Below are 23,352 nucleotides of genomic sequence, written 5' to 3' on the forward strand. Positions count from 1 at the left end.
TCTTCGACATGTTTGGTCAGGACATCGGTAGTCAGGTTCTTTAACGAGCTCAAGTCCCACATGTTTTTCTTCATGGCCTCTTGGAAAATTTCATGAAAAACGTTTCCAAAAACTTGCGGCTTTCCAATGTCGCCAGAATATTTGATGCGGTCCTGAAGTACGGCTCGTCGTTGGCAGCTGGTCGAATCCGAGACGACAGTTGCTGAGATCAAGTGGTCCGGATGCAGAACGATCATGTTTTGAGAATCATCCACGATACAATGTCCTTGTGCATCGAACTCGCCGATTAAGTGGATATATGAATCCTTGCTACAGGGACTATCGAACCAGGATTCACGCAGAATGACCATTTTCCTAAGTTTGGACTTCTCATCCTGGACCAAAAGTATCTGTTTATGAAGTCAGCGAGCGGCAATTTCTGCTAGAAGGTGCGCATCACAGACCTGCTCTGGCTGAACGCGTCCTTTCTGCGTGGTATACGTATCCTCTGCAGTATCCACGATCAAATAGCGTTTGATAGCCTGCCGATTTCTGATGTTCTATTTTTATATACTTAGCGAACTTCTAAGAAATAAATCCATTAAGAGTGACAAACATGACTTCGTCCATCATCACCTGGATTCCTCATCGACTGTTCGATGGCCTCGAAATCGAGATCTTCATCGTCGAATTCATCACCTGAAGATAAATCTGGTTTCTCAACTTTTTTGGATGGGTTTGTCAAAGCCGCGTGCTGAGAGGATTCTGGTCTGGCGGAAACAGGCATTTTATCGCATCCATCTAGGACCATGTGTATATTTTCAGGTAGCTTGTCATCATCATCGAATTCATCAATATCATTGGTAGCACTTATATTGTTCATGCCTACACTGGTACCCTGAGGCATTGTCTCCATACTGTGGTCGTAACTCTGGGGTTCCTTTGGGACAGGCCCTTTTGCGAATACAGGTTTTACTGACTGCACAGTACTGCGTGACTGCATTGGCTCCGTGAATGAGTCCAAGGTGGTATCCGCGAATTCAAGGAGATCCATATCCAAGTCGTCATCCTCAAATTCAGATGAAGATCCTTGAGGAGTCGTCTCTCGCAACTCCCGAGAATCTAGTCCAAGAGCGTTTGCCATATCTTCGCTGTCTACCCTTCCAGAAACTCCCAAAGCCGTTTTATCTCCAGCCAGAGATATTAATCGGTCCCGTTGTTGTATATTCGTGCGCACGGGCGCAAGTGACGAGCTAGGTGAATCTGCAGGAGCAGCTGGGGCTTTGTGAAGACTTTCCATCCTTTGGACGAGAGACCTGAGGCTTTTAGCCTTCGTATTCCCGGAATCGACAACATTGCTTTTAGATCGAGAGAAAATGTTCCGGCCGGTTCTCGAGCCATCTCCGTCCACCCTTCTCCGCTTGGCTTTAGATGTTGGCCAATCAACATTACAGCTGATGGCACGTCTCAAGCCTGATGAATCTCGACCTTTCTTGACTGATGCCGGAGTTTGGGGGGATGATGAGAGGAGATTTTGCAGGCGGGGCGGAGGGAGGTCACCGTTGCCGTTCAGAACACCTTTCCCGACGTAATTGTTCCATAGATCGGTGGCCAAATCGTTCTGTGGCGTTTTGAGCAGTGTTTGGGCAGATTGCATGTCTACAGGTTCGTGATTCGTGTACTTCGAACTGTCTGCTAAAGGGGAACTGCTCGGGGTTAAACTGTGACGACGCTTCTTGCCTCGTGCCGATCGAGACACCGAGCCTGAATTAGAACTCGTAGGGACATGCTGCCAAATAACATGATCTTCGGGAGTCAACTCTTGTCCTGGAGCCTGGCTGATGGCATCTTCCGCATTGCCAATTAAATCTGCCAAAGGGAGCCTGTTCACGGGAGTCTGTGGGCACTCTTTGACCTGCTTGGTTTCCGCAGTTTGGCTCAAAGGTTGTTCTTTGCCGGGCCGCGGCTCCTCTTGATCCACTACACTATCTAGCCATGATGCTTGGTTCTCCTTGGATGCATGATTTGATTTCGATGGTGAATTGGCCGGCGACTTGGAAGGACTTTGCTCAGTATTGTCGTCATATTGGAATGCGTCCAACTTCGTGCGGGACTTCGAGGAAATCGGGTACAAATTGAAGGGTTTCGACATGGTCGTTGTACTATACAAAACTCAATTGCATTTGTGGAGGGAATGGCAAAGCATGTCGGTAGCGAGTCTTCGTAGGCTATACCAGGGGTAGTCTATACCCCATAATTAGTATCAGAATGCACCAGCCGATTGACTAAGGCGTACTGTTCAGATCATAAAGAGGCTGTGAGACAACCAAAGAAAGGACTTCCGCCCATTGGATTCTGAGAATATCGATCAGAGTACGGAAATTTCTCGTACTTCCTCTTGGTGCCCTTGCTGGTCTGTGTTCTCAAAAGATGGGCTGCAGAAACGGAAGGCGATAAGACGCGTCGCGTCAATTTTTCTAGCCTCAGGCATAAATGCGGCACGGGATTGGATATGGCCCGTTCGGGATTAGCGCCCAACTCCTGGCTTGGCACCCGTGACTCCGGGCTTTTGCGGCTTCTGAACATCACCGCTAACCACACTAATCACCCCTCCGTCCATCGCGGCTCCCACGATAGCTACGCAGACTTGACCATTCAACCGAAGACAATCGTTTTCGCTGGTCGAAAGGGCGTCTAATTATTGTCTTTTTACCTTAACGGGTCCTGTCCTATTCCGAGCAACAGGGGTCCTTAAACCGCCAATACCTTCCGAACGTCAGACCCCAAAGTCTTACCGAAACGTCCATATCCCACAATGTCTGCCCGTCTCTTCTCGAATCGCCTCCGCGCTTCTCTCCTCACTCGGAGGCCGCAAAATGTCCAGGGCTTTTCCACCCGGAGCAACCTCCGTGCGGCTGACCATGGTGACCACTACGATCCTCCTACCGGGTACCTTTTCGGTGTCAAGCCGGGCCAGAAATATGTGAAGGAAGGCTGGGAGAACCTATGGTACTACGGATTCATTGGAAGCTTGCTCGTTGCCGGTGTCGCATATATCTTCAAGCCGGACACTTCGTACGTGTTCCCCATCTTTCTCAGCTGAGCTATATTGTCATACTTTTCATATCACGGTATAGGCATACTATGAAAAGACTAAAAGCTTACTTATTAATAGGATACAAACATGGGCCCTGGAAGAGGCACGGCGACGACTGGAAGCTGAGGGTATCCTGGAAGACCCAGACAAGGCTCAGAGAAAATAGAGCCATCATATATTCCGGGGATTATTCTGTACTTTGTACATAGAGTGATTGGGCTTGTATGACAATCTGGGTTGATGCTTGCACCCACGACGACGATACGGTGTGCCGGTCCACTTTTACTTTAGACAGGTCGTTTCATTGCATTTTTTCTTTGTCTGTTCTTCTACCTTCTTGCGTGTACTATGTCACTTAATTCCCTGGAATGTTATAATCAAAATTTTCTGGAAGATTTCCAGAAGAGTCCATTTGCTCACTGCAACATCAACACGGTGTTTACCTTGCGCTTCTCTACGGCGAGAAAGGAAAAAGGGCAGCAAAAGCCCTGACTTCTGGCTATGTAGGATGCGATATATTCAACTATGTACACGACAACGGTAGGATGGGGCTGCTTCACAACTTTGACCGTCATACTTCCGGATATATATCAGTTCTCCTGAGCAGCGGAATCTCTTTGCGGATTTTGGCCAAAAGGTCCAAATTGATTTCTGCAGTTGCAATTTGCGGTTCTCTGTATTCATCACCGAGTTTCACTACGACTTCTCCCCATGGGTTAACAATCATCGAATGACCATAGCTCCTTCGTTTCTCATTATGAGGTCCAGCCTGTGCTGCTGCTATCACATATGACTGCGTCTCTATGGCCCTTGCGCGAAGAAGGGCCTCCCAGTGGGCATTTCCTGTTGGGACTGTGAATGCCGAAGGGTACGTAATTATTTCTGCGTTCTGGCGCTTCAATGCCAGGCTGATCTCGGGGAAGCGTAGCTGTAGGGTGTAATGGTGAGCTTGACTCAATATATTGTCCTATGCCCGCGATACACAGGAAGCAAGGGGGTTCATTTCACTTACATCAAAGCATATAGAGAGACCAACGCGTCCCACGGGAGTTGCAAATGGAGGCAAAATCTCCATGCCTTTCTCGACACTCCTTCAGATGGAGTCAGCACAACATGAAATACTGTCGTTTGCATGCCTTCTCAAGAGCCATCACTTACGCGCTCTCTTTCAGCATAGGTCCACCTTTAATATCGACATCGAATAGGTGGACTTTCTGATATCGCTGTGTAATGTCTCCTTTCTCATTGATCCATACAACAGTATTCTTCACCCTGCCACCCTGCGCAGGCTCATGGATCCCAACATTGATATGAAGATTTGCCTGCTGAGCCTCCTTTTGGAGACCTAGGACGAATTCACTATCCTGTACCGAATGTGCCAGTGATACTGTCTCTGCTGCTGAGGAGCCAATGTAGTCGGAGGCTTCGGGTAGAAACAGTGCCTAGAGAAGTGTCAGATAAAGATGTAGATGGATCAGATTCAAAGTTACCTTAGCACCAGCAGCGACTGCCTTTCGTACCAATGTTTGGCATTGAGCGAGGTTTGCATTCATGCTCGCAGTCGAGCATAGTTGCCCCACGGCCTGAACTCATACATCAGTAGCTTATTGCAGACATGAAAATCGAACTCTTGTAACCGTACTGCAATGACCATTGCTATAACTTTAGAGACTTCGTCCAGATACTCAAATTGCCTAAGAGGTTCGAGGTGCAACGTTATAATGATGGAGGATGTGCTTCAGTTGGATGTCGCTGATGTGTCGGCAGACCTTCCTAATTCGGCACTGATATCGCTCGACCTGCAATTCTGCGCGGAGCCCGAATGTCACGACGCCGGACTCTTTTCTCATCAACTTCACGGCAACCAAAAATCAAGTTTCTACAAAACTCTCATTGATCTGCTGCTAAGCCGGAGACGCCCAGTGCAGCAATTCAGTAGATATTCAAAATGAAAAGTTTGCGAAGTGATTTCTCTTCGAACCCACAAGCCGCAAATGTTAGCAGCAAAGTCTTTGTGAGGTCCACGAAAAGTGGAAAAGTGCAAAAGATTGTTCGTGAGCTTTACCTGAGACAGGATATTCCTTGCTCATCCAAGCTATGTTCGACATGCCCGTCGGTCGCACCTGCAGATGCAAATGGGAACAGTGAGAAATAACTCATTCCGCGACAACGGATCAACTTGGCTAACGTGCAATAGTTGCTCCTTTCGTTCTCTCTGATAAACCCGCCGGCACGGCTGCCTTTCCTCAAGGGCATTACCTTGTCCCCGATACGAATGCGCTATTGAATGGGATGGATCTGTTTGAGCACACCGGGGCGTTCTATGATGTGATCATTCTGCAAACCGTTCTCGAAGAGTTGAAAAATCAGTCGTTACCGCTCTACAACCGCCTGTTGTCATTAATTAAGACTGACGAGAAGCGCTTTTATCTCTTCTTCAACGAATTCAGATTGGAGACGCACGTTCGCAGGGGCCCTGAGGAGTCGATCAATGACAGAAATGACCGAGCGGTGCGGACCGTGGCCAAGTGGTATTCGGAACACCTTCGCCTTACAGCCAAGAAGAAGAAAGATAGGGCTTTCCCGGCTATTGTCATGATAACGGATGATAGGGAGAGTCTACAGAAAGCAAAGGATGAGAATGTGACGGCGTTGTCACTGACTGATTATGTGTCAGGCTTGGAGGATTCTGACAGGTTACTGGACATGATTAATGAGGCTAAAGAGGCAAGGGATACCAAGGATGCTCATGGACAGCTGTTTTACCCAGAGTATTACTCTATGTCAAAGCTGATGACAGGTCTGAGGGCTGGTACATTACATCAGGGTGTCTTCAATGTATCGCCGTACAATTATCTGGAAGGGTCGGTCAACGTCGCGGCGTTTGATAAGCCCCTTCTTATATTGGGTAGAGATAACAGCAACAGAGCCATCGCCGGTGATGTCGTTGGGATTGAAGTCCTTCCAAAGGACCAATGGAAGTCTCCATCGACGAAGATTGTCGACGAAGAAGCGGTTACAAAAAACGACAACCCTGACACTGAGGATACAGAACCAGTGGTGACGGATAGGGAGCGTAAGGCATTGCAGGAGGAGGCCCGTAAAGCCCATGGCAAGAACTCCGAAGGCCAACCACAGCCCACTGCTCGAGTTGTTGGTGTTATCAAGCGAAACTGGAGGCAATACGTTGGGCATGTCGACTCAGGCTCGACAGGCGTGCAAGCTAGTTCTGGTCGGCGACAGCAGAATGTCTTCGTGCTACCTATGGACAAGAAGGTCCCCAAGATCAGGGTCCGAACTCGCCAAGCAGGGGATTTATTGGGCCAGCGGATCCTGGTCACGATTGACGCCTGGGATCGGGATTCTCGATATCCCACTGGACACTTTATACGTTCTTTGGGTGAACTGGAGACCAAGGGCGCGGAGACGGAAGCTCTGCTTCTCGAATACGATGTCCAATACAAGCCCTTTCCCAAAGTGGTTCTCGATTGCCTCCCGCCTCAAGGGCATGACTGGAAGGTTCCTGCGAGCAAAGAAGATGTCGGGTGGAAGGGACGGAGAGATCTTAGAGACCTCCTCATTTGCAGTATTGACCCGCCTGGCTGTCAAGATATTGATGACGCCCTTCACGCACGGCCTCTGCCGAACGGTAACTTTGAGGTGGGTGTCCACATTGCCGATGTGTCTCACTTTGTCAAGCCAAACAATGCAATGGATCTCGAGGCAAGCCTTCGTGGAACCACTGTATATCTAGTCGACAAGCGTATTGATATGCTCCCGCATCTGCTTGGTACAGACCTTTGCTCTCTCAAACCCTATGTGGAACGTTATGCTTTCTCGGTCCTGTGGGAGATGACACCCAACGCCGAAGTTGTTTCGGCAGACTTTACCAAGTCTGTTATTAGATCACGCGAGGCTTTCAGTTACGAGCAAGCACAATTGCGCATCGATGATAAGTCTCAGAATGACGAACTGACGCAGAGCATGCGGACCTTGCTCCATATGTCCAGAATCCTTCGCCAGAAGCGTATGGATGCGGGTGCACTGAACCTCGCCTCGCCAGAAGTCCGGATTGAGACGGACAACGACGAAGTCGGAGATCCCTTGACGGATGTCAAGACTAAAGCGATGCTGGAGACCAATAGTCTAGTTGAGGAATTCATGCTTCACGCCAATATTACGGTTGCCGCCAAAATCTACAGCGCCTTCTCCCAAACAGCCTTATTGCGGCGACATGCCACTCCGCCGCCGCAGAATTTTGAAGAACTCATCAATCAGCTCGCCAAGAAGCGGAACATGGAACTTGACATATCTAGCTCTAGGGCACTCGCTGACTCATTGGATCGCTGCGCGGACGCGAAGAATCCGTTCTTCAACACGCTCGTTCGTATTCTGGCGACTCGTTGCATGACTTCCGCAGAGTATTTCTCCGCTGGTGCTCATGCTGAATCTGAATTCCGCCACTATGGTTTGGCATCGCCCATCTACACGCACTTCACCTCGCCCATTCGACGATACGCGGATTTGATGGTTCACCGACAACTCGCGTCCGCCATTGGTTACGAGGGCGAAGACGGCCGAGCCTCAATTGAGGGTATTACCACCCGTAACAGGCTCGAAGATATCTGCCGTAACATCAATTACCGTCATCGCAATGGTCAATTCGCCGGACGTGCTAGCATCGAGTACTACGTCGGACAGGCCTTGAAGGCTCGTGGTGAGAAGCTCGCGGCCGATGGCATTGACACTGGCATTGATGAGGAGGGATACGTTATGCGAGTGTTTGAGAACGGCGTGGTGGTCTTTGTACCCCGGTTTGGTATCGAGGGTGTCGTTCGTCTGGAGGACTTTGTGCTCCCCGGTGAGTCGGCGGTGCGGTCTGTCGAAGACCGACGCGAGCTGGCTATCCGCCGGGAGACAGAATTCGACCGGGAGGAGTATACCTTGCAGGTCTCAGAGAAGGGTCACCCAGAGAAGGAACGGGGTGTGACGGTTGAGCTCTTCCAGAAGGTGCAGGTGAATGTCAGCTCGATCAAGGAGGAAGGCCGGGGTGCTGGGAAGAGAAGGGTGCGGATTTTGGTGATGGGGACAGGAAAATAAAAGCCATTTCTTAATATTTGTTTTTAAGGTGATAAATGAACTACATCATTAATTATCAAGTCCATTCAAAACATGAACCTGCATTATGCACATGGTTATGCATATGCACAATGGCGCTGATTCAGCTATTACCCCGCGTTGCCCGTGACAGCGTTTGTTTGTTTTGCAAAGAGGGCAAATAGAACAAACACTGCAAACATGGTCCCGGCGTCGCAACAACCGTGGTTGATATAAAGAACCCCAAGGGAAATATTTCCCCTTGGGTACTAATTAAAGATGAAGCAAGTTTTAGTGAAAGAATGATCTCCAGCTAAGAAAAGACCGAGCGCGGCAATCGTTTCAGGCTAATATTTAAGTGGCCGATCTAACAATTACAATTGACCTCTCAGATGCATAAAAAGAAGCGTCTAGGCGTATTATCTGTACAGTGACTTCATCGCCCTGCCAAGTCACATCTCCACGCTGTCTGTCGGTAACCTTCTCTCTCTATCTCTCCTTCTTCTACTCCCCCTGCATCCCCTCTTACTTCTTCTGTACGTATTCCGTGCCTCTTCTCAGCTTCGGATGAAATATCTTCAATCTACCCAGACATGATGATCCAGAGACATCATCAACACCATCATTCCCTCCGAGATGGCCAGCGGAAGGTCTCTCCTCCCGGTCCGTCATACATGTCCGATGACCAGTTTGGTAAGATGCTGTTCGGAATTCGCTGAGTCATTCACATTCCTGTGTCGCTGGGAAGCGTTGGCAGAGTGACACCGTTGTTGTTCTATTCTTTTTCTTTTCTGTTTTATGTTGAGAGAGCTTCGTTGCTGATTGAGGTCTCGTCGATTCCCTTCCAGCCAACTACTTGAAAGATCTCCGGACAAATCGACCGCTTCGTCCTAGCGGTTCCAGACCGCTTCCATCCAAACCACCGGGCTCCACCGCTCAGCAGGTTAAGGGGAATTCACCACCACGAGCGTCTTCCGCCATGTCGTCGTATGCTGTGGCCAGTGGAAAGCCTGTCGACTCTGCTGTTGAGGAAGGTTCGCCGTCACGAGCTTCACCACCGCGAGCTACCAGCGCCATGTCTCACTACCGTTCAAGCCCCTCACGGATGTCCTACGGAAGCTCCGCGGGCCGGCCCTTAGTCCAGGAACCAAAAACTACCGAGCCAAGAACTATTCCCATCCGGAAGAATATCTCACCCCCTCAAATATTCTCTCGTCCCATTTCGGTCTCGCCCAATGCCGCCTATAAAGAAAGTGACCAGCGGCGAATGGAAAAGGCAGAAGCACGATCTCTGAGGGATGCGCTAGAGGAGGTGGATCTTCATGACGATGTTCATCTTCACCAAGCGGCTCAGGATGAAGCCACGGAGCTCGTTTGGATGCACCAGAATCCCGGCGTGCCTTTCAAGAACCCTGGTGCCCCGTATCGAAACCCCGACATAGAGAAGCGTGGTCAAAGTCCAGATAAAACCAACCGCTCCCCAAGCCAGTACCGCGGATTTCGAAAGAACTTCATGTCTTCCCCGCGACGGAATAGCCGCCAGTCGGCATCAGATAGTTCCTCTGACGGGCCCCATGGTCTTGGCCTGGAGGACTCACCCGGCAGACAAAGCCAGACGGATTCAAATGGGGAGGAGTCTAGCCCTAAGAGGAACAGTTTATTCCGCAAGAATTTGAAGGTAAATTTTGCGTTGCCATCTGAGGAGACTTCGTCCACGCCCGCAGTTGACATCAACGGGTCCAACAAGACCACGTTCAGCAACGAGGCATCAAAAGGAATTTTTCGTAATCCGAATGATCAGATCTACGAGGAGCCAGAAGAATTACAGTCCAATCCTACCAATGATCGGCCCGACTTTTCAAGATCCGACTCGTCCGCTTTGAGGAACAGACCACGGAATATTTTCCCACGAGGCTCTCGACCACTTCCTAGCCGTTTCGGCAGTCTGTCTTTTGTGGACAAACTCGCCAAGTTCGATCTCCACAGAAGCTCCCAGACCCAGTCGCGAAATCCAGAATACACGGTGAACGAGGCCATCACCCAACCTGACCCTGTGGCAGAGGCTGCGGAAGAAGAGATTGCCCAAACAAAAGATGGCCTTGAAATTCGCGGTGACGATATTCGTGCAGCCACGAGCAAAAAACGCACAGATCGAAGTTCAAACCTCCCTATGCCGAGTGCTGTCAGTGACCAGACTGGTAGGCCGATCGTGAGCTTTGATCCCACCTGGAAGCCGACTGAGGCAGCATCACCCGGTCGCAATCGCAATAGTCTAATAGGCCGTGAATCTCCTTCCCCAATACCACTGGCAGCCCCTACGATTCAAGTATCTGACGCTCCCGCGATTCAAATATCGGAGACACCCTCAATCCAAGTGTCTGAAGCACCTTCGATCCCGGTGATCAACCTACCTGACAATAAGGAGCCAACAATCTCGGAGATAGAAGCCAGCTCAAGACCTCTACCGGAGCCGTCAAGGGACAACAAGCAACGCCCGACCTCCCCCAGGAAACAGCCAGCGGCACCGCAGAATCGATGGTACACCCCATACACCCGTGCTGGTGTCCCAACCGCAAAATGTGAATCGTGCACCCTCCCAATTGCAGGAAAAATTGTTACAGCAACTGGATCCCGGTTCCATCCAGAATGCTTCGTGTGCTCCCATTGCCAAATTCCTCTGGAATGTATTGGGTTCTACCAAGAGCCTGAGACCAAGCGGAATGAAAGATTAGCGCAAACGCCCGTTGATGATGAAGAGGCGCGTGCCGTCCGATTCTACTGCCATCTGGACTTCCACGAACTGTTCAGCCCGAGATGCAAGAGCTGCAAAACGCCCATTGAAGGCGAAGTGGTTGTGGCTTGTGGATCTGAATGGCATGTCGGCCATTTCTTCTGCGCTGAATGTGGTGATGTAAGTGTTTTTCTACCTATTGCTTACGGCCCCAATCACTGACTATCACAGCCATTCGATTCGCAAACACCATTTGTTGAAAAGGACGGCTTCGCTTGGTGCCTTCAATGTTATTCTCGCCGTACAGCTCCTAAATGCATGGGCTGCAAGAAGCCCGTGCAGGAGGATGTGGTTATCTCTGCCATTGGCGGGCAATGGCATGATGAGTGCTTCAACTGCCACGAGTGTGGCAATGGCTTCGGTCCCAACGGTCGATTCTTCGTGCGGGAGGGAGAACCCAAGCGGACTGCCAAAGGCCGAATCATTGGAGGTCCGGTTCAGTTGGCCATTTGCGAGGACTGCGAGTCCATCCGGCTTAAGTCGGCTTCACTTAGGTGCTGATTGCAGCGGCTGGCTTCGGCCTGAACAATTATTGGCATTTTGAGGAGATTTTTTTTTCTTTTGCATTTACGGGTCAAATTGCATTGCATGTGATAGCAAGCGGGAGTCATCTTTGTCAATTTCTTATCGATATAACATTGCATGTATTTTAGCAGCTAGTGTGAGACTCCGTCGTTTGGAGTATGTTAGTTTTGACGAATGTTGACAGAATGTTAGTAGACTGTTGGCTCCCCAGAAGGAAAGGTCCAGCCGGACCAGTCCTATAGTATTGGAATTTTTTCACTGCAAAGCCTCATTGTTTCCTTATTAGGCCTTCCTCCCCATGCCCATTTCTCGTTCTTTCTGTTTACCGAAGACTTATTCTCTACGCCACACTTCCTTTTTGTCAGTCCTCACAGCTCTTTCCTGCGTATTGGCATCATGGCATCTTTTTGGCCCAATGCTGTCGAGTCCTGAGTTCTCTATTTAGCTTCTAAATGATTGTATCGCATCTGAGATGAGGCTTCAACTCTTACTTTATCCCAAGTCATATGAATATCAATCTTTGATCAGTTCTCTGGCACGTCTAGGGTTTTGGACGCCCTGCAAAGTCTTGCCTCTGAGGACCTTTTTCCTACCTCTCAAATACAGGCGGTGGGAAGGGCGGTCAGCAGCTCCCCCGCAATAAGGCAACAAGGCATAGATCGCATTTGGAGATACATAGGTAGAAAGCTATCGATATGAATGTTACGCCAAAGTGCTAGTCCATATATACAACTAAACAATTTTAAGCAGGCCACTCCGGGTCATCCTTGCGGCGAAAGACAGCCACAAACTTATGACCTTTATTCCTCGTGACCTTCTTCCCTTCCTCCGTTGCTTCTTTCATAACCTGCACACAGGGATCACGCTCTAATTCATCCTCAGACACCCTTTCAAAAAGATCCGTAACATCACCAACAGTACCAATCTTGGTCTCACCAGCAGCGCTACCATCCTCCTGCGCTGCTGACTTCCCCTGTCGAAAATGCCTAAGAATCCAGTGATGATACTCCTCCACATCCGTGATAGTGTACATCAAACCACCAGGCCGCAGCACATAGGCGTATTCAGCATTAAGAGTCTCAGAGATTATACGGGCTTTGTGCTTGCGCATTTTGAAGTGCGGATCCGGGAAACAGATAAAGATCTTGGATAACTGGCTTCTGGCAAAGAAGTTGGGAAGGAATTTCATCGTGTTGCTGCGGATTGCGGAGATGTTTTCGTAGTTGCCTGGTATGACGGTGGTGGGGGTATCGTCGGATGTGGCTGAAGGGTCAAGGCTGGGTTGTAGTTCGGAGGAAGTGAGTTCTTGGGGTTGAGAGGTTGATAAGGCGGAGGAGTTCTTAAGTTGGCTCTGTTGGTACCGGAGGGCTCGAACGCGGGTTCGTACATAGTCGAGGACTTGGGTACGGATTTCCATTCCTGTGCTGTATTAGCCATAATCATCTCTCCATAGTCCGTCAATTACTAACCAAGCAGCAAAGTATCCGGCATCAACGGCGCAAGGCCAACGAGTAACCCGCCAAATCCACACCCGATATCGACAACCTCAACATCATTTAATAGTTTGCGCGCACCGCTCAGGTTTATCTTGGACGAGTCTGGATCCACGAACGCCGGGTAATGAGGTGACCAATCCATGTGCGCTGGGCTTAGGGGACTAGGTTTGGTTAGCAGCGCATTCTTTAACATTGATAAATAGACGTACTAATCCAATCGATGATCCGAAAATGGGTTCGCATGCGCACGTTGTCGGTAGAATTTTTTCTTGGGCATCTTAATCTCTCCATTTTTGCTATCATTCTTTTCCTCGTTCAATTGAGTCGCGGCCGTATCTTCCGCGATGCGCTTTTGGCGCTTCGAGGGGGGTGGTGTCATGGTGTAGCAATGACTCTGTCGGGATAGAAAGTGGGGAGCGGTCAACGATATCCGGAAAGAAAACCTTGCTCTTTGGAGAATCAATGGTATGCAGTTTCGCAAAGGCGATGTGGATTACGTTTTGTGGAGAATTTTGTCAAGGCGGAGAGATTTACTGCCGGTGGGACAGATCTATGCCAACCATTCATGCTCCAGTTTAAGAACTCCTCACCATCCTCCTACATTGGCTTTTTTATTCATATGGCAGCTTCAGCTGGAGCATCCTGTACGGTGAATGTCTGGCATTGTATTACCCTTCTAGCACTAGGGTACTTTGTCGAATATCGTCGATATGAGCCCTGAATAGGCAATAGCATGTCACCGCCTTGGAGGCGGTAACCGACGACATGATATGATTTTGCCTAGTTAATTGGCTTCATTGACTTATCACCATACAAGCGAAGGTTGGATTTTGTCTATGATACGTCTCAGATGATTGTTGATCTGCCTTGTCTTTATTTTGGCCTGGTAGTATCTACTTGTATCAACCATAACTATTCTCTCAACCTGCTGTCGTCCCAATAAGATCTTGATTACCGACCCCTCCTCCGCATTCGATTTCGAATCAGTACGAGACCCCAAATCTATACTTCTATGTACCATACTAAGCAATTTATCAGACTGAAAGGGCTCGATCAGCATGGATACTCCATCCACAGCAACTCCCTTTCAATTCCCCCCAACCTACTCCTTCCCACCCTTCTTCACCCCCCAACCAAACAACTCAACCCGCCTTTCGCAACTTCAAAAATGGTCTTCCCTAATCCAATCCTACTGCCGCCATCATTGCATCTACCGCATCTCCCTCATTGAAGCCGTCGAAAGCCCACTATTCCACAACGCCGCGCTCCGGAAACGTCTGGGTCTTAGTGAGGCACGGGCTGTGTTGGATTGGATGGCCAAGGCGGAGGAAGAAGGGGGTGGAGGGAGAAGAACAGAGTGGATTGATGGGGGGAGTAAGACTGTTGCGTGGGTTTGGTGGAGAAGGCCGGAGGAGTGGGCGGAGATATTGGCGGACTGGGTTGAGATAACTGGGCAGAAAAATACGGTGCTTACGGTATATGAGTTAATTGAGGGCAAAGGTACCGCTTCACAAGGTGTGTTCGCTCCAGCTCCGCTAGTTCAAACAGTTGCTGATTTCTCTAGAATGGCACGGAATGGAACAGGAGGTCATGTTCAGATCTCTCAATGTCCTGGTCAAGCGTGGCAAGGCTCAGGTCTTTGGCAGTGAAGGCCAGGAAGGCGTCAAGTTCTTCTAGAGGGAGAATATTTTGAGGTGCGCAGGTTGCGGATATTTCATTATTTCATTAAACAAAATCACAACGACGACGGACAAGAAATGTCCATGGCGATATTCCGGAGCATGGTATATACAAGGTTGGCTTCCACATCCAAATAAATCAACAATTGTTAACATCGTCACCAGAAAACTAGTTCTGCTCGACAGTTTCTTCATCCAACTCGTAATTGTCTGCTGCATGCAGCTCCTGCGACATAGCCATATCGAGCAGCCAATCGACGCGCACAATCCGCGGTGTTTTGCCAATCTCTTCCATTATCTGGCGGAATCGCGGCCAAATTTTTTTGTGCTCAGGAGCAACGCTGCTGAGCAGATAAATTTCCTTCTCACTTAGCTCTTCATCGCTGCTCGCATAATGACTGTCCTGCTGCTGTACCTTGTGCGAAACACGTCCCCGGAACAAAAGGCAGTTGCCGCCGTTCGCATCGACGATGGACTTGAATGCATCAAAGCCTCCGCGGATGGTTTCAACACAATAGATGTTGTAGCCTTGCAGAAGTTTGTTTTTGTTTTGCTTCGCTTTGTTAGCTGCTTCCTTGAGCGAAAAGGAGAACCGCTCTTCGGCAGCTTTATCCACTAATTCGAAGTCTCTGGAGTCCAGGAGTTCGTTCTTTTTCAAACACTGAGTGATGAACTCAGTGTTGACAATGACGGGAGCGTAGGCTAGGGCATTGACAAATTTGGGCGTTCGAAGGATAGACGGGGCGGCAAGATGGCTGCATTTTCGTGCATCTTGAACAACCAAGATTCCAAGGTCTCGAAGTTGTCGCTGTCCATGGTTAACAAGTGTCACGCTTATTTGATGCATTGTCAAGAGAACAAACCTTATCCGCATCCTCTTTCCTCAGGTTTCCTACCCACTTCTGATACCCAGTAATCAGTAGATGCATGGCAACAGGAGGCTTCGACTTCTTCTGCCTCTTGGCATCCGTAGCCTCCTCTGCGTCGCTTTCCTCTTGGGGATCAATTGATCTCCGCTTCTTGCGATTGTCCAGTTGTATTCTGTCCTCATCTGTCTTCTTTCGACCACCGTAAATCACACCACCAACACGCTTCATCTCCTTCTCGTATAACGCAAGGTCAGGTGCGTATCCATGCAGCTTGGCGGCAGCAGCGTCCTTGGACTTCCGGCTGCTCGACGAGGACGGTGTTTCATTCTCCTTGCCCTCAGAGGTAAGTCGTGCGCTGGCGGGTGTCTGTAGCTTTTTATTGCTGTTCTCTAAGTTCTTCCGTGAGGTGGTGGTTATTCGAGGAGTAGCGATTGCTGGCTCCGGGGAATCAATGTCCATCTTCGACGACTCTTCGGGAGCAGGGGCTGTTGTTGTATTCTGGTCCTTATTTTTCATAGTCCGTCGTGGACTTGATGGTGCCTGTTCCTGATGAGATTCCGAAGACGGGAAGAAGAGATTCTCGGCAACTGATCTATCAACCCTCGTCTGACCAACTACTTCGCCCAAGTTGGTCCTTCTGGGGAAATGCGTATATCGGGGTTCCGAGGTCGATAGTAACTTCCACTTCGCATAACTCTCCTCCAACCATAGGTGGTTAACTACATGTAATCCCCATTCCCTTGCTGCTGTGCATTTCTCGCTGTGTCCGTGGGCAGTAACGAGATGGGTATTTTCTTGCTTCAGTGTCTTTGTGCATTCCGCACCCGTCGCAACGATGAGGTTTTCCAAGTAGACTCTTGCTTCGCCGATGTAGTTGGACAAGCTGACCTTCAGTCCTTTGAACCCGGGAATGCCAGTACGAGCGATGGGGTAATGCAACAGCCTGCGCATTGGTGAGGTCCAGGTGTTGTACGTCATAAGGTGATAGAGCCAGGCCAAATTTCCGACTTCCTTGTTCAATCTCGACGCGACGCGATATTCAACTCCCTCTCTGTAGCGACAGATGAACATGTCTGCCTCATAGACGTCCGATGTTGTGAATCCCCCACCTTCCGTGATGATTTCCTGGATTGTCTCACGAAGATGCGAGCCAATACCGAGATCTTTCGAGAACATGATGTTTTTACCACCAAACACATCGAGATGTGGTCGTGTCTGTGGGGATGTGACAGGGGTAGGCAAGGTTGATGGGGCAGGTGTTGATGCACCGATGATATCTCTGTTTTCTGACGAGCGAATTGGCGCATTGGGAGCAGCACGTAGGATTTCCGGATCGGGGAGAGTGTACGGACGCTCGTCGATGCGTCTTCCGAGCTTCAAGCAGTCATCGAACCTGCGATGTGATTAATTCAGAACTATTATGCAACCAGTACAAACGTAATACTTACCAATGCGGCAACACAACTTTCACGTTCGGTCTCTTGCCCAAGACCACCCGAGCCTTATCAGAGTCCGCTGTCAAGTCCACCAAATGCGTAACCGCATTCGTCACCTTGGGACTGTATATGCCACCCTTTGCCAGTACTCCACCGATAATGGCATCCTTATCACCCTCCGGAATATCACCACAGGTGACAACCACATCGTTCAAGAAGAGGCGCGGGTCGGGGCTGTATTGGCGGGGATTGGCCACCTTCTTCTTTTCCAAAGACGCACGCAGCCACTGAGGCTTCACCACAGGTTTTAGGGAATCGACAGCAGCATCGAAGGCGGGGAAGTCGATAGTAAAGCTGATAAGGTGGGAGAATTCCTCCAGAGGTGGGAATGGAGACGGGGGTTCCCAGATGACCGATTCCCCGCCGTATTCTTCGAGCGTGGATGCGAGCTGCAATCCATGGAGTTAATAGATATTCATAGCAATGCGCAAAAATGGCAATCCTATAAGCGCACGTACCTGCTGCGCCGTATCCTGAGAAAGGTCCTTTGAACAGATGATGCAGACCTTACAGTTGCTGAAAAGCTGCTCCCCCTCTTCGTCCACCATGGCCGGGTGATTTTCTTTCTCTGTTGTTTTGGGTTAAAAATGAAAAGATAGAATATGGTATTTAGATTAAATAGAAAGCTGCACTGATAAGAGAAAAGTCTGACTGCATGTTCCAGAACAAACCAAATGACCTCGAAGTGCCACGCGACGCGAAAAAGCGACGCCTGGTCACGTGCGATAAACCACTTTTACTCAGATTGGGCATGTCGAAGCAATAGTAAACTTATGTAGTATGTGTTGATAGCAAGACATCAGTATCATTCGTGAATTTTCATAGTCTGCAGGGGAGGGAGTTTTCTTTCTTTTTTTCTTTTTTTGTTTTGTAGTGTCTTGTATAGTATGTCCGCTGCTGTAGTGTCATAATGATCGCCAATCACGAGGAGCCGCAACTCTATCTAAGCTTGAAACAGACAACGATACAATGACGATGTTGATGTTCATACGAATAAGCAGTTCGCAGTTCATAGAAGCCGATGATGTCCAGTCATAGTACCCGTACTATTGACGGTTCACCACCCGCGGCTGTTTCTCCGTGCCTCGGCTCATCGGAAACCAGAGATCAGCGACATCCCGTGGGGAAATGCCCCGTACTAATGTACTCGGCAACTGATACCATGCGCAACGCTCGAAATACAAGTACATAATTCCCGGGATATTCCTCTACATTATATTCACAGCCTTGTTGATTCAACATTTCCGGAATCATGGCTACGTCCGGCCCCTTTAGCATCGTTGAACATGTCGTCCCCGGCGAGCATATCCGAGAGTACCCTGCAGCCACGGCGAACGAACAAGAAGAGACGCTGTATCTGGCCGTGAAGCAGTATATTCCTCTAGATAATCCGAATCCGCAACCGGGAGATGTCACTATTATTGGAGCGCATGCTAATGGGTTTCCCAAGGTGAAATATTCTTCCCGGAGGGTTGAGGCTCGTATTGACAAGCTGACTCGAGTCTTGTTCTGACAATAGGAATTATACGAGCCTCTTTGGGAGGAAATTTATATTCGCTCGAAAGCAAGTGGGTTTCGCATCCGAAGTATCTGGATCGCCGACGTCGCGCATCAAGGCCGGAGCAGCGTTGTCAACGAGGATCGCCTGGGGAATGACCGTATGTTTGTCGCATTGGGGAGACAACGAGTCCATATATCTGACAGTAAACAGCTAGCTGGTTCGACCACCCGCGGGATCTGCTTCATTTCATCAACCTGAAGCGCGATGAGATGCCCCGTCCTCTGGTTGGAATTGGGCATAGCATGGGCGGTGCGCATCTGTTCGTTCCCCACCATTCACGAAGCATCTCTACATGGCATTGGCTAACTCTTGAACTTCCTCCCACAGTGCACAACTCTCCCTAATCCACCCGCGCCTCTTCCATACCCTTATCCTCCTAGACCCCGTGATCCAACGTCAATCTAGCACACTCGAACCCCCAAGCTCCCAGCCTACCCAGCCTACAAGTCTAATCGCCAAAACAACCCAACTCTCCACCTACCGCCGAGACATCTGGCCTTCGCGCAAAGCTGCCGCAGAATCATACAAGAAGAGCCCATTTTACCAAGCCTGGGATCCTCGCGTCCTAGATCGCTGGATGAAATATGGTCTCCGTGATTTACCGACAGCCATCCACCCACTCGATGAGTCGCAGCTGAAAGGGGAAGATGCCAAAGACAGATACGAAAACCACCCAGTTACATTGACCAGCACCCTCCATCAAGAAGTCTTTACCTTTTCGCGGCCAAACTACGATAGGCCACCCGGGACGAATATTCCCGTGAACAAAGTGACGCATCCCGATCTAGACCCGAAGTCGTTAGATGTATACCCATTCTACCGACCAGAATCGAGATGGATCTTTGCGCAGCTCCCACATCTCAGACCAAGTGTTCTGTATATTTTCGGCTCTCAGTCGGATATTTCTCTCCCAGAGGTCAATGCGGAGAAAATAGCTACGACGGGGGCTGGTATCGGTGGAAGTGGTGGTGCCCAGGCTGGACGAGTACGCAACGTCATCCTCGACAAAATTGGGCACCTTGTTGCGCAGGAAGCGCCCATTCAATGCGCCGAAGCTGGCAGCACCTGGTTAGGTCAGGAGTTGCAGCGGTGGCAGGATGAAGATCAGGCTTTCAAGGCTGGATGGAGCAAGAAGTCCAAGATTCAAAAGGTCACCATTGATGAGAGATGGAAGGAACACGTTCCTCCTCCTGTGAGGAAACCCAAGAAGACGTCATCCAAGCTATGATCATTCTGTCCATCATACGCATTACGTGAGAGTATAGAGATGTTGCACCATGCATTAGGACTTGTTTTGTCGGTATTTTGTATATATAGACCAAGTCTATAATTTAATAGATTTGCCAATTCAAACGCCAATGTTCCGGCAAAGTCCAATAGACACACTTAGTGAGACATCAAAGTCTTTCCCTGGAGCTCCTGGCCCCAGCAACGTTAGAGGGAATCATTTTAAATCTAAAAATCCAGAGAAGATAACTCCAAGAGCTTCAGTTCGACTTCTTCACCGATCCGTTTTCGTGCTTGCTGTTGTTGATACGGATCACTTCGGGAATGTTCCAAGTATGAGGCCACCATAAGTAATATTCCTCCTGACGACAGTTTAAGCAATGACGCAACCAAATTCCCCAAATGATATACAAGTACGCGCCAAGACCGGTCATGATGTGCCTGTTGACTTATCAGCTTGCAGTCGAGGTCTAAAAAAGAGAGCAACATACCACCAGCCGTGACCCTCGAGGAAAATACCCCAAGGAAGCCCCACGGTCTTCCGCAATTGCCTAATCTGACTGCAGAAGATGTTGTCCAGATTCCAGATAGCAAATCCACCAAGGAACATGCTCAATCCGTAGCCAACCATATACCACATGGTCTTGAGAGTCTTCATATCACGGACGTTCTCGTAGTGTTGGTGCTCCCTGGTCGGAACCGGCAAGCCCTGCTTTTCGCGTGCAAGGCGATCCTCCTCGCGCGTACCCCGCCATTTCGGACGAAGGGTCTTCTCCATGGTATACATACTCCGAATAACCACAACCGCTGTCAAAACCGCGTACGCATTTTGGTGGAACACGGGGTCTTGTAGGTAATGGTAGTAGAGGGTGATGAAAACGGCGAGCGAGGTCAGGGAAATCGCCAGAGCAAAACGGACGCCTGTTGGCCTCGAGTAGGAAAAGGACGCATAGGCCATCAAACATGTGGTGTAGATCATGGAGAGCTCATCGACAAGCTGCATGGGATCTAATTGTCACGAAACGCGGTCAGCATGGACGGTTCCCCGCGCACCAGTAGCACACGCTCCGAAGGATCCGGGACACTTGCATTTGAGGGTCGAATGGAACAGGAAGCTCCCGGTGCCAACGACAAGATAACCGCAGTAGGCGATGAGGAAAATTTGGTCATGCTTATGCCTGCGACAGCTCAAAATTCCCTTGACCCCGAGCCACATAAACAACAAGTTGGTCAGGGTATTGATGATCTCAGCGGCGTAGATGGTCGCATAGTAGTCCTGTCATAGAGCCCGATCATTAGCTCACTGGGTATCCAGAAAATAGAGACATGGGTTTCATACCTCTTCGCACCAGTTCAGCGTCGATGTAACAGGGCCCCAGTACCCATCCTTGGAAGACGGGTACGGATAAAACGGCAGGGAGGGCCACTGCATTATGGAGGGATGGACGCTCAGTCTCTCCGGGAGGGATTGTCTACCTCTGTTAAAATAGCAGGGCGGAGAGATGAGAGGAAGATGCCCGAGGAAGACAAAGGGTAGGCAGAAGGAAAAGAGAGGGAGAAAGAGCAAAGAGTTGAATCGCCGACTTTCCGTTCTTGGGTTGGTAACTCGCAGCAGAACATGTGACGTCGTCCAGTGACACTGACGGATTTTCCGGACATTGATTGGTCAGCTCGGGACTACGCGGATTGTCGGTGGTTGGTGTTTAGGAATGTATGCTGACAGGCACAGTTTTATGAGAACTGTACAAGAACTGCAGGGTAGAGTCAGATAAAGCATTGAGTGTCTCAGACTGAACTATCTTCAATCACAGACAGTGGTGTGGTAGAGGGTGGAGTACTGCTCTGTACTCTATATATAAGCTGTACATACTCCGTATAATACCATTAGGACTCGTTAACTGGAGACAGCAATTGATATTCCTCTTGATTAACCTGGACATTATTATGTATTGTATTATAATCGAGCATTATTTGTGCATAAACACTAGTACGCCCTGTATAGATCTTTCGACCAATCATAGGCCGCCTGTCCGATGACCTCAACTTCTCTGGGTGACATCCACCGCAGTTTCAACATTACAGAAACTGCAAGCATTAAAATTGGAATGTGTTCTCTGCTTTATACATGACAAGCTGGTCCTCTCGGCATTGATTAATTTATTTCTTTTGATCCTTTTTACTCTGTGATGGAACACCATTGAACCCCTCACACCTCCACTCATCCCACCACCTCCATCCAAGCCTCGCAGGTTACCAGGACCAACCTGCGGAGCTTCCGAAGAAATGTCAGATAATGCTGCATATTCCGTATCGCCTCAGGTGAAGAGACCCTCCACATGTACGTCGCCTACCCCTCTCCATTCTGCGGTGCATATCTAACCTCTACGTCTCCGGATAGCATCAAAATCCACCTTCCACTTCGCCGCCGGTCTCTGTTCCGGTCTCACATCCTCCATCCTTCTCCAACCAGCAGACCTTTTAAAAACCCGCGTGCAACAATCCCACCAAACCACCGCCCTCCTCCCAACACTCAAAACCATTCTTTCCTCCTCCAATCCGATCCGCGGGTTATGGCGTGGTACCCTGCCCTCCGCACTCCGCACGGGCTTCGGGTCAGCCTTGTATTTTACAAGTCTTAATGCCCTGCGACAAGGGCTAGTGCAGAATGGCTCTTCGATTCTCGTTGCCAACAACAATGGCGTTAATACTTCGGCTCTTCCGAAACTCTCCAACTCAGGAAACCTAGCCACAGGGGCCGCGGCTCGGGTAGCCGCAGGGTTCGTCATGATGCCGGTCACTGTGATCAAGGTGCGCTACGAGTCGGATTATTACGCATACCGCAGCTTGTACGGGGCGGGGCGGGATATCGTCCGCACGGAGGGAATGCGGGGTTTATTCTCAGGGTTCGGGGCAACTGCCGCGCGTGATGCACCATATGCTGGACTCTATGTCCTGCTTTATGAGCAGTTGAAGCGCCGTTTCGCCCTATTATCTGCTCCTAATGGGGATGCGTCCACAACATCCTCGTCGTCGATTAATTTCGTCTCGGGTGGGTTAGCTGCTGGTTTGGCTACAACCATTACCAACCCGTTTGATGCCGTTAAGACCCGGCTGCAGCTTATGCCGGGGAAATACGGGAATATGCTCCGTGCGGTTAGCTTGATGATTCATGAAGATGGTGTGCGCAGTCTCTTTGGTGGTCTTGGGCTGCGGATCGGGAGGAAAGCATTAAGTTCGGCCCTCGCTTGGACCGTGTATGAGGAACTTATCCTCCGCGCTGAGAACCATCGGGCTGCTCAAAATCAGATCCATCTGTGACGGTCTACGTTAGTTATATACGCTTGGGTTTTGGTTATCTCCGATCCGTTCTGTGCTGGTGACACTTTCTTTTGCATGGGGTATACGGAGTAATGGACTGTTTGGATTTTATCTTGGTCATTGGCAATGTGCGATATGCAAGAACAAAAGCATAACATTTCATCTCAATCATGCGGTATCATATCATCATATACTTGCTCTCTCTAAAAAAAAAGAA

At 49.5% G+C, this 23,352-nt stretch overlaps 11 protein-coding genes across 11 annotated transcripts; 6 read left to right on the forward strand and 5 right to left on the reverse strand.

Moving 5' to 3' along the window:
- Window positions 1-549: 549 nt before the first annotated feature.
- EURHEDRAFT_176090 (bifunctional ATP-dependent DNA helicase/ssDNA endodeoxyribonuclease DNA2) lies at window positions 550-2,463 on the reverse strand. Its single transcript, XM_040777870.1, has one exon. It carries the CDS (start codon window positions 2,129-2,131, stop codon window positions 581-583), a length of 1,551 nt encoding a protein of 516 aa, XP_040636408.1. The 5' UTR covers window positions 2,132-2,463; the 3' UTR covers window positions 550-580.
- A 105-nt stretch (window positions 2,464-2,568) lies between these two features.
- Window positions 2,569-3,512, forward strand: EURHEDRAFT_415080 (uncharacterized protein). The gene is made up of 2 exons (XM_040782594.1): window positions 2,569-3,054; window positions 3,155-3,512. Exons 1-2 carry the CDS (start codon window positions 2,795-2,797, stop codon window positions 3,240-3,242), a joined length of 348 nt encoding a protein of 115 aa, XP_040636409.1. The 5' UTR covers window positions 2,569-2,794; the 3' UTR covers window positions 3,243-3,512.
- A 25-nt stretch (window positions 3,513-3,537) lies between these two features.
- Window positions 3,538-4,785, reverse strand: EURHEDRAFT_415081 (carbon-nitrogen hydrolase family protein). The gene is made up of 5 exons (XM_040782595.1): window positions 4,719-4,785; window positions 4,567-4,659; window positions 4,235-4,518; window positions 4,089-4,167; window positions 3,538-4,004 (listed from the first exon to the last, which is right to left on the reverse strand). The coding sequence occupies exons 1-5, from the start codon at window positions 4,728-4,730 to the stop codon at window positions 3,648-3,650; spliced, it is 825 nt and encodes a 274-aa protein (XP_040636410.1). The 5' UTR covers window positions 4,731-4,785; the 3' UTR covers window positions 3,538-3,647.
- A 239-nt stretch (window positions 4,786-5,024) lies between these two features.
- Window positions 5,025-8,176, forward strand: EURHEDRAFT_379857 (exosome catalytic subunit DIS3; the record flags this gene model as incomplete). Its single annotated transcript, XM_040779217.1, has 2 exons — window positions 5,025-5,220; window positions 5,274-8,176. The coding sequence occupies 2 exons, from the start codon at window positions 5,025-5,027 to the stop codon at window positions 8,174-8,176; spliced, it is 3,099 nt and encodes a 1,032-aa protein (XP_040636411.1).
- Window positions 8,177-8,585: 409 nt separating this feature from the next.
- Window positions 8,586-11,696, forward strand: EURHEDRAFT_415083 (LIM domain protein). Its single transcript, XM_040782596.1, has 3 exons — window positions 8,586-8,866; window positions 9,022-11,084; window positions 11,136-11,696. The coding sequence occupies exons 1-3, from the start codon at window positions 8,848-8,850 to the stop codon at window positions 11,463-11,465; spliced, it is 2,412 nt and encodes an 803-aa protein (XP_040636412.1). The 5' UTR covers window positions 8,586-8,847; the 3' UTR covers window positions 11,466-11,696.
- Window positions 11,697-12,231: 535 nt separating this feature from the next.
- On the reverse strand, window positions 12,232-13,364 carry trm8 (tRNA (guanine46-N7)-methyltransferase; the record flags this gene model as incomplete). The annotated part of the gene is made up of 3 exons (XM_040784772.1): window positions 12,232-12,908; window positions 12,959-13,146; window positions 13,195-13,364. 3 exons carry the CDS (start codon window positions 13,362-13,364, stop codon window positions 12,232-12,234), a joined length of 1,035 nt encoding a protein of 344 aa, XP_040636413.1.
- Window positions 13,365-13,604: 240 nt separating this feature from the next.
- Window positions 13,605-14,902, forward strand: EURHEDRAFT_388484 (ESCRT-II subunit protein VPS25). The gene is made up of 3 exons (XM_040779747.1): window positions 13,605-13,971; window positions 14,024-14,500; window positions 14,550-14,902. The coding sequence occupies exons 2-3, from the start codon at window positions 14,044-14,046 to the stop codon at window positions 14,660-14,662; spliced, it is 570 nt and encodes a 189-aa protein (XP_040636414.1). The 5' UTR covers window positions 13,605-13,971; window positions 14,024-14,043; the 3' UTR covers window positions 14,663-14,902.
- On the reverse strand, window positions 14,834-17,577 carry EURHEDRAFT_461982 (BRCT domain-containing protein; the record flags this gene model as incomplete). Its single annotated transcript, XM_040784770.1, has 4 exons — window positions 14,834-15,472; window positions 15,528-16,926; window positions 16,982-17,418; window positions 17,488-17,577. 4 exons carry the CDS (start codon window positions 17,575-17,577, stop codon window positions 14,834-14,836), a joined length of 2,565 nt encoding a protein of 854 aa, XP_040636415.1.
- Window positions 17,578-18,281: 704 nt separating this feature from the next.
- Window positions 18,282-19,818, forward strand: EURHEDRAFT_461730 (putative toxin biosynthesis protein; the record flags this gene model as incomplete). The annotated part of the gene is made up of 4 exons (XM_040784745.1): window positions 18,282-18,479; window positions 18,549-18,687; window positions 18,741-18,849; window positions 18,918-19,818. 4 exons carry the CDS (start codon window positions 18,282-18,284, stop codon window positions 19,816-19,818), a joined length of 1,347 nt encoding a protein of 448 aa, XP_040636416.1.
- Window positions 19,819-20,077: 259 nt separating this feature from the next.
- Window positions 20,078-21,666, reverse strand: EURHEDRAFT_543102 (ceramidase; the record flags this gene model as incomplete). The annotated part of the gene is made up of 4 exons (XM_040787412.1): window positions 21,157-21,666; window positions 20,871-21,093; window positions 20,309-20,825; window positions 20,078-20,258 (listed from the first exon to the last, which is right to left on the reverse strand). The coding sequence occupies exons 1-4, from the start codon at window positions 21,247-21,249 to the stop codon at window positions 20,078-20,080; spliced, it is 1,014 nt and encodes a 337-aa protein (XP_040636417.1). The 5' UTR covers window positions 21,250-21,666.
- A 434-nt stretch (window positions 21,667-22,100) lies between these two features.
- On the forward strand, window positions 22,101-23,135 carry EURHEDRAFT_404895 (putative mitochondrial carrier protein; the record flags this gene model as incomplete). The annotated part of the gene is made up of 2 exons (XM_040780346.1): window positions 22,101-22,155; window positions 22,216-23,135. The coding sequence occupies 2 exons, from the start codon at window positions 22,101-22,103 to the stop codon at window positions 23,133-23,135; spliced, it is 975 nt and encodes a 324-aa protein (XP_040636418.1).
- Window positions 23,136-23,352: the final 217 nt, after the last annotated feature.

This window comes from Aspergillus ruber (genome assembly GCF_000600275.1).
Source record: "Aspergillus ruber CBS 135680 unplaced genomic scaffold scaffold00025, whole genome shotgun sequence".
Classification (NCBI taxonomy): Eukaryota; Fungi; Ascomycota; class Eurotiomycetes; order Eurotiales; family Aspergillaceae; genus Aspergillus; species Aspergillus ruber.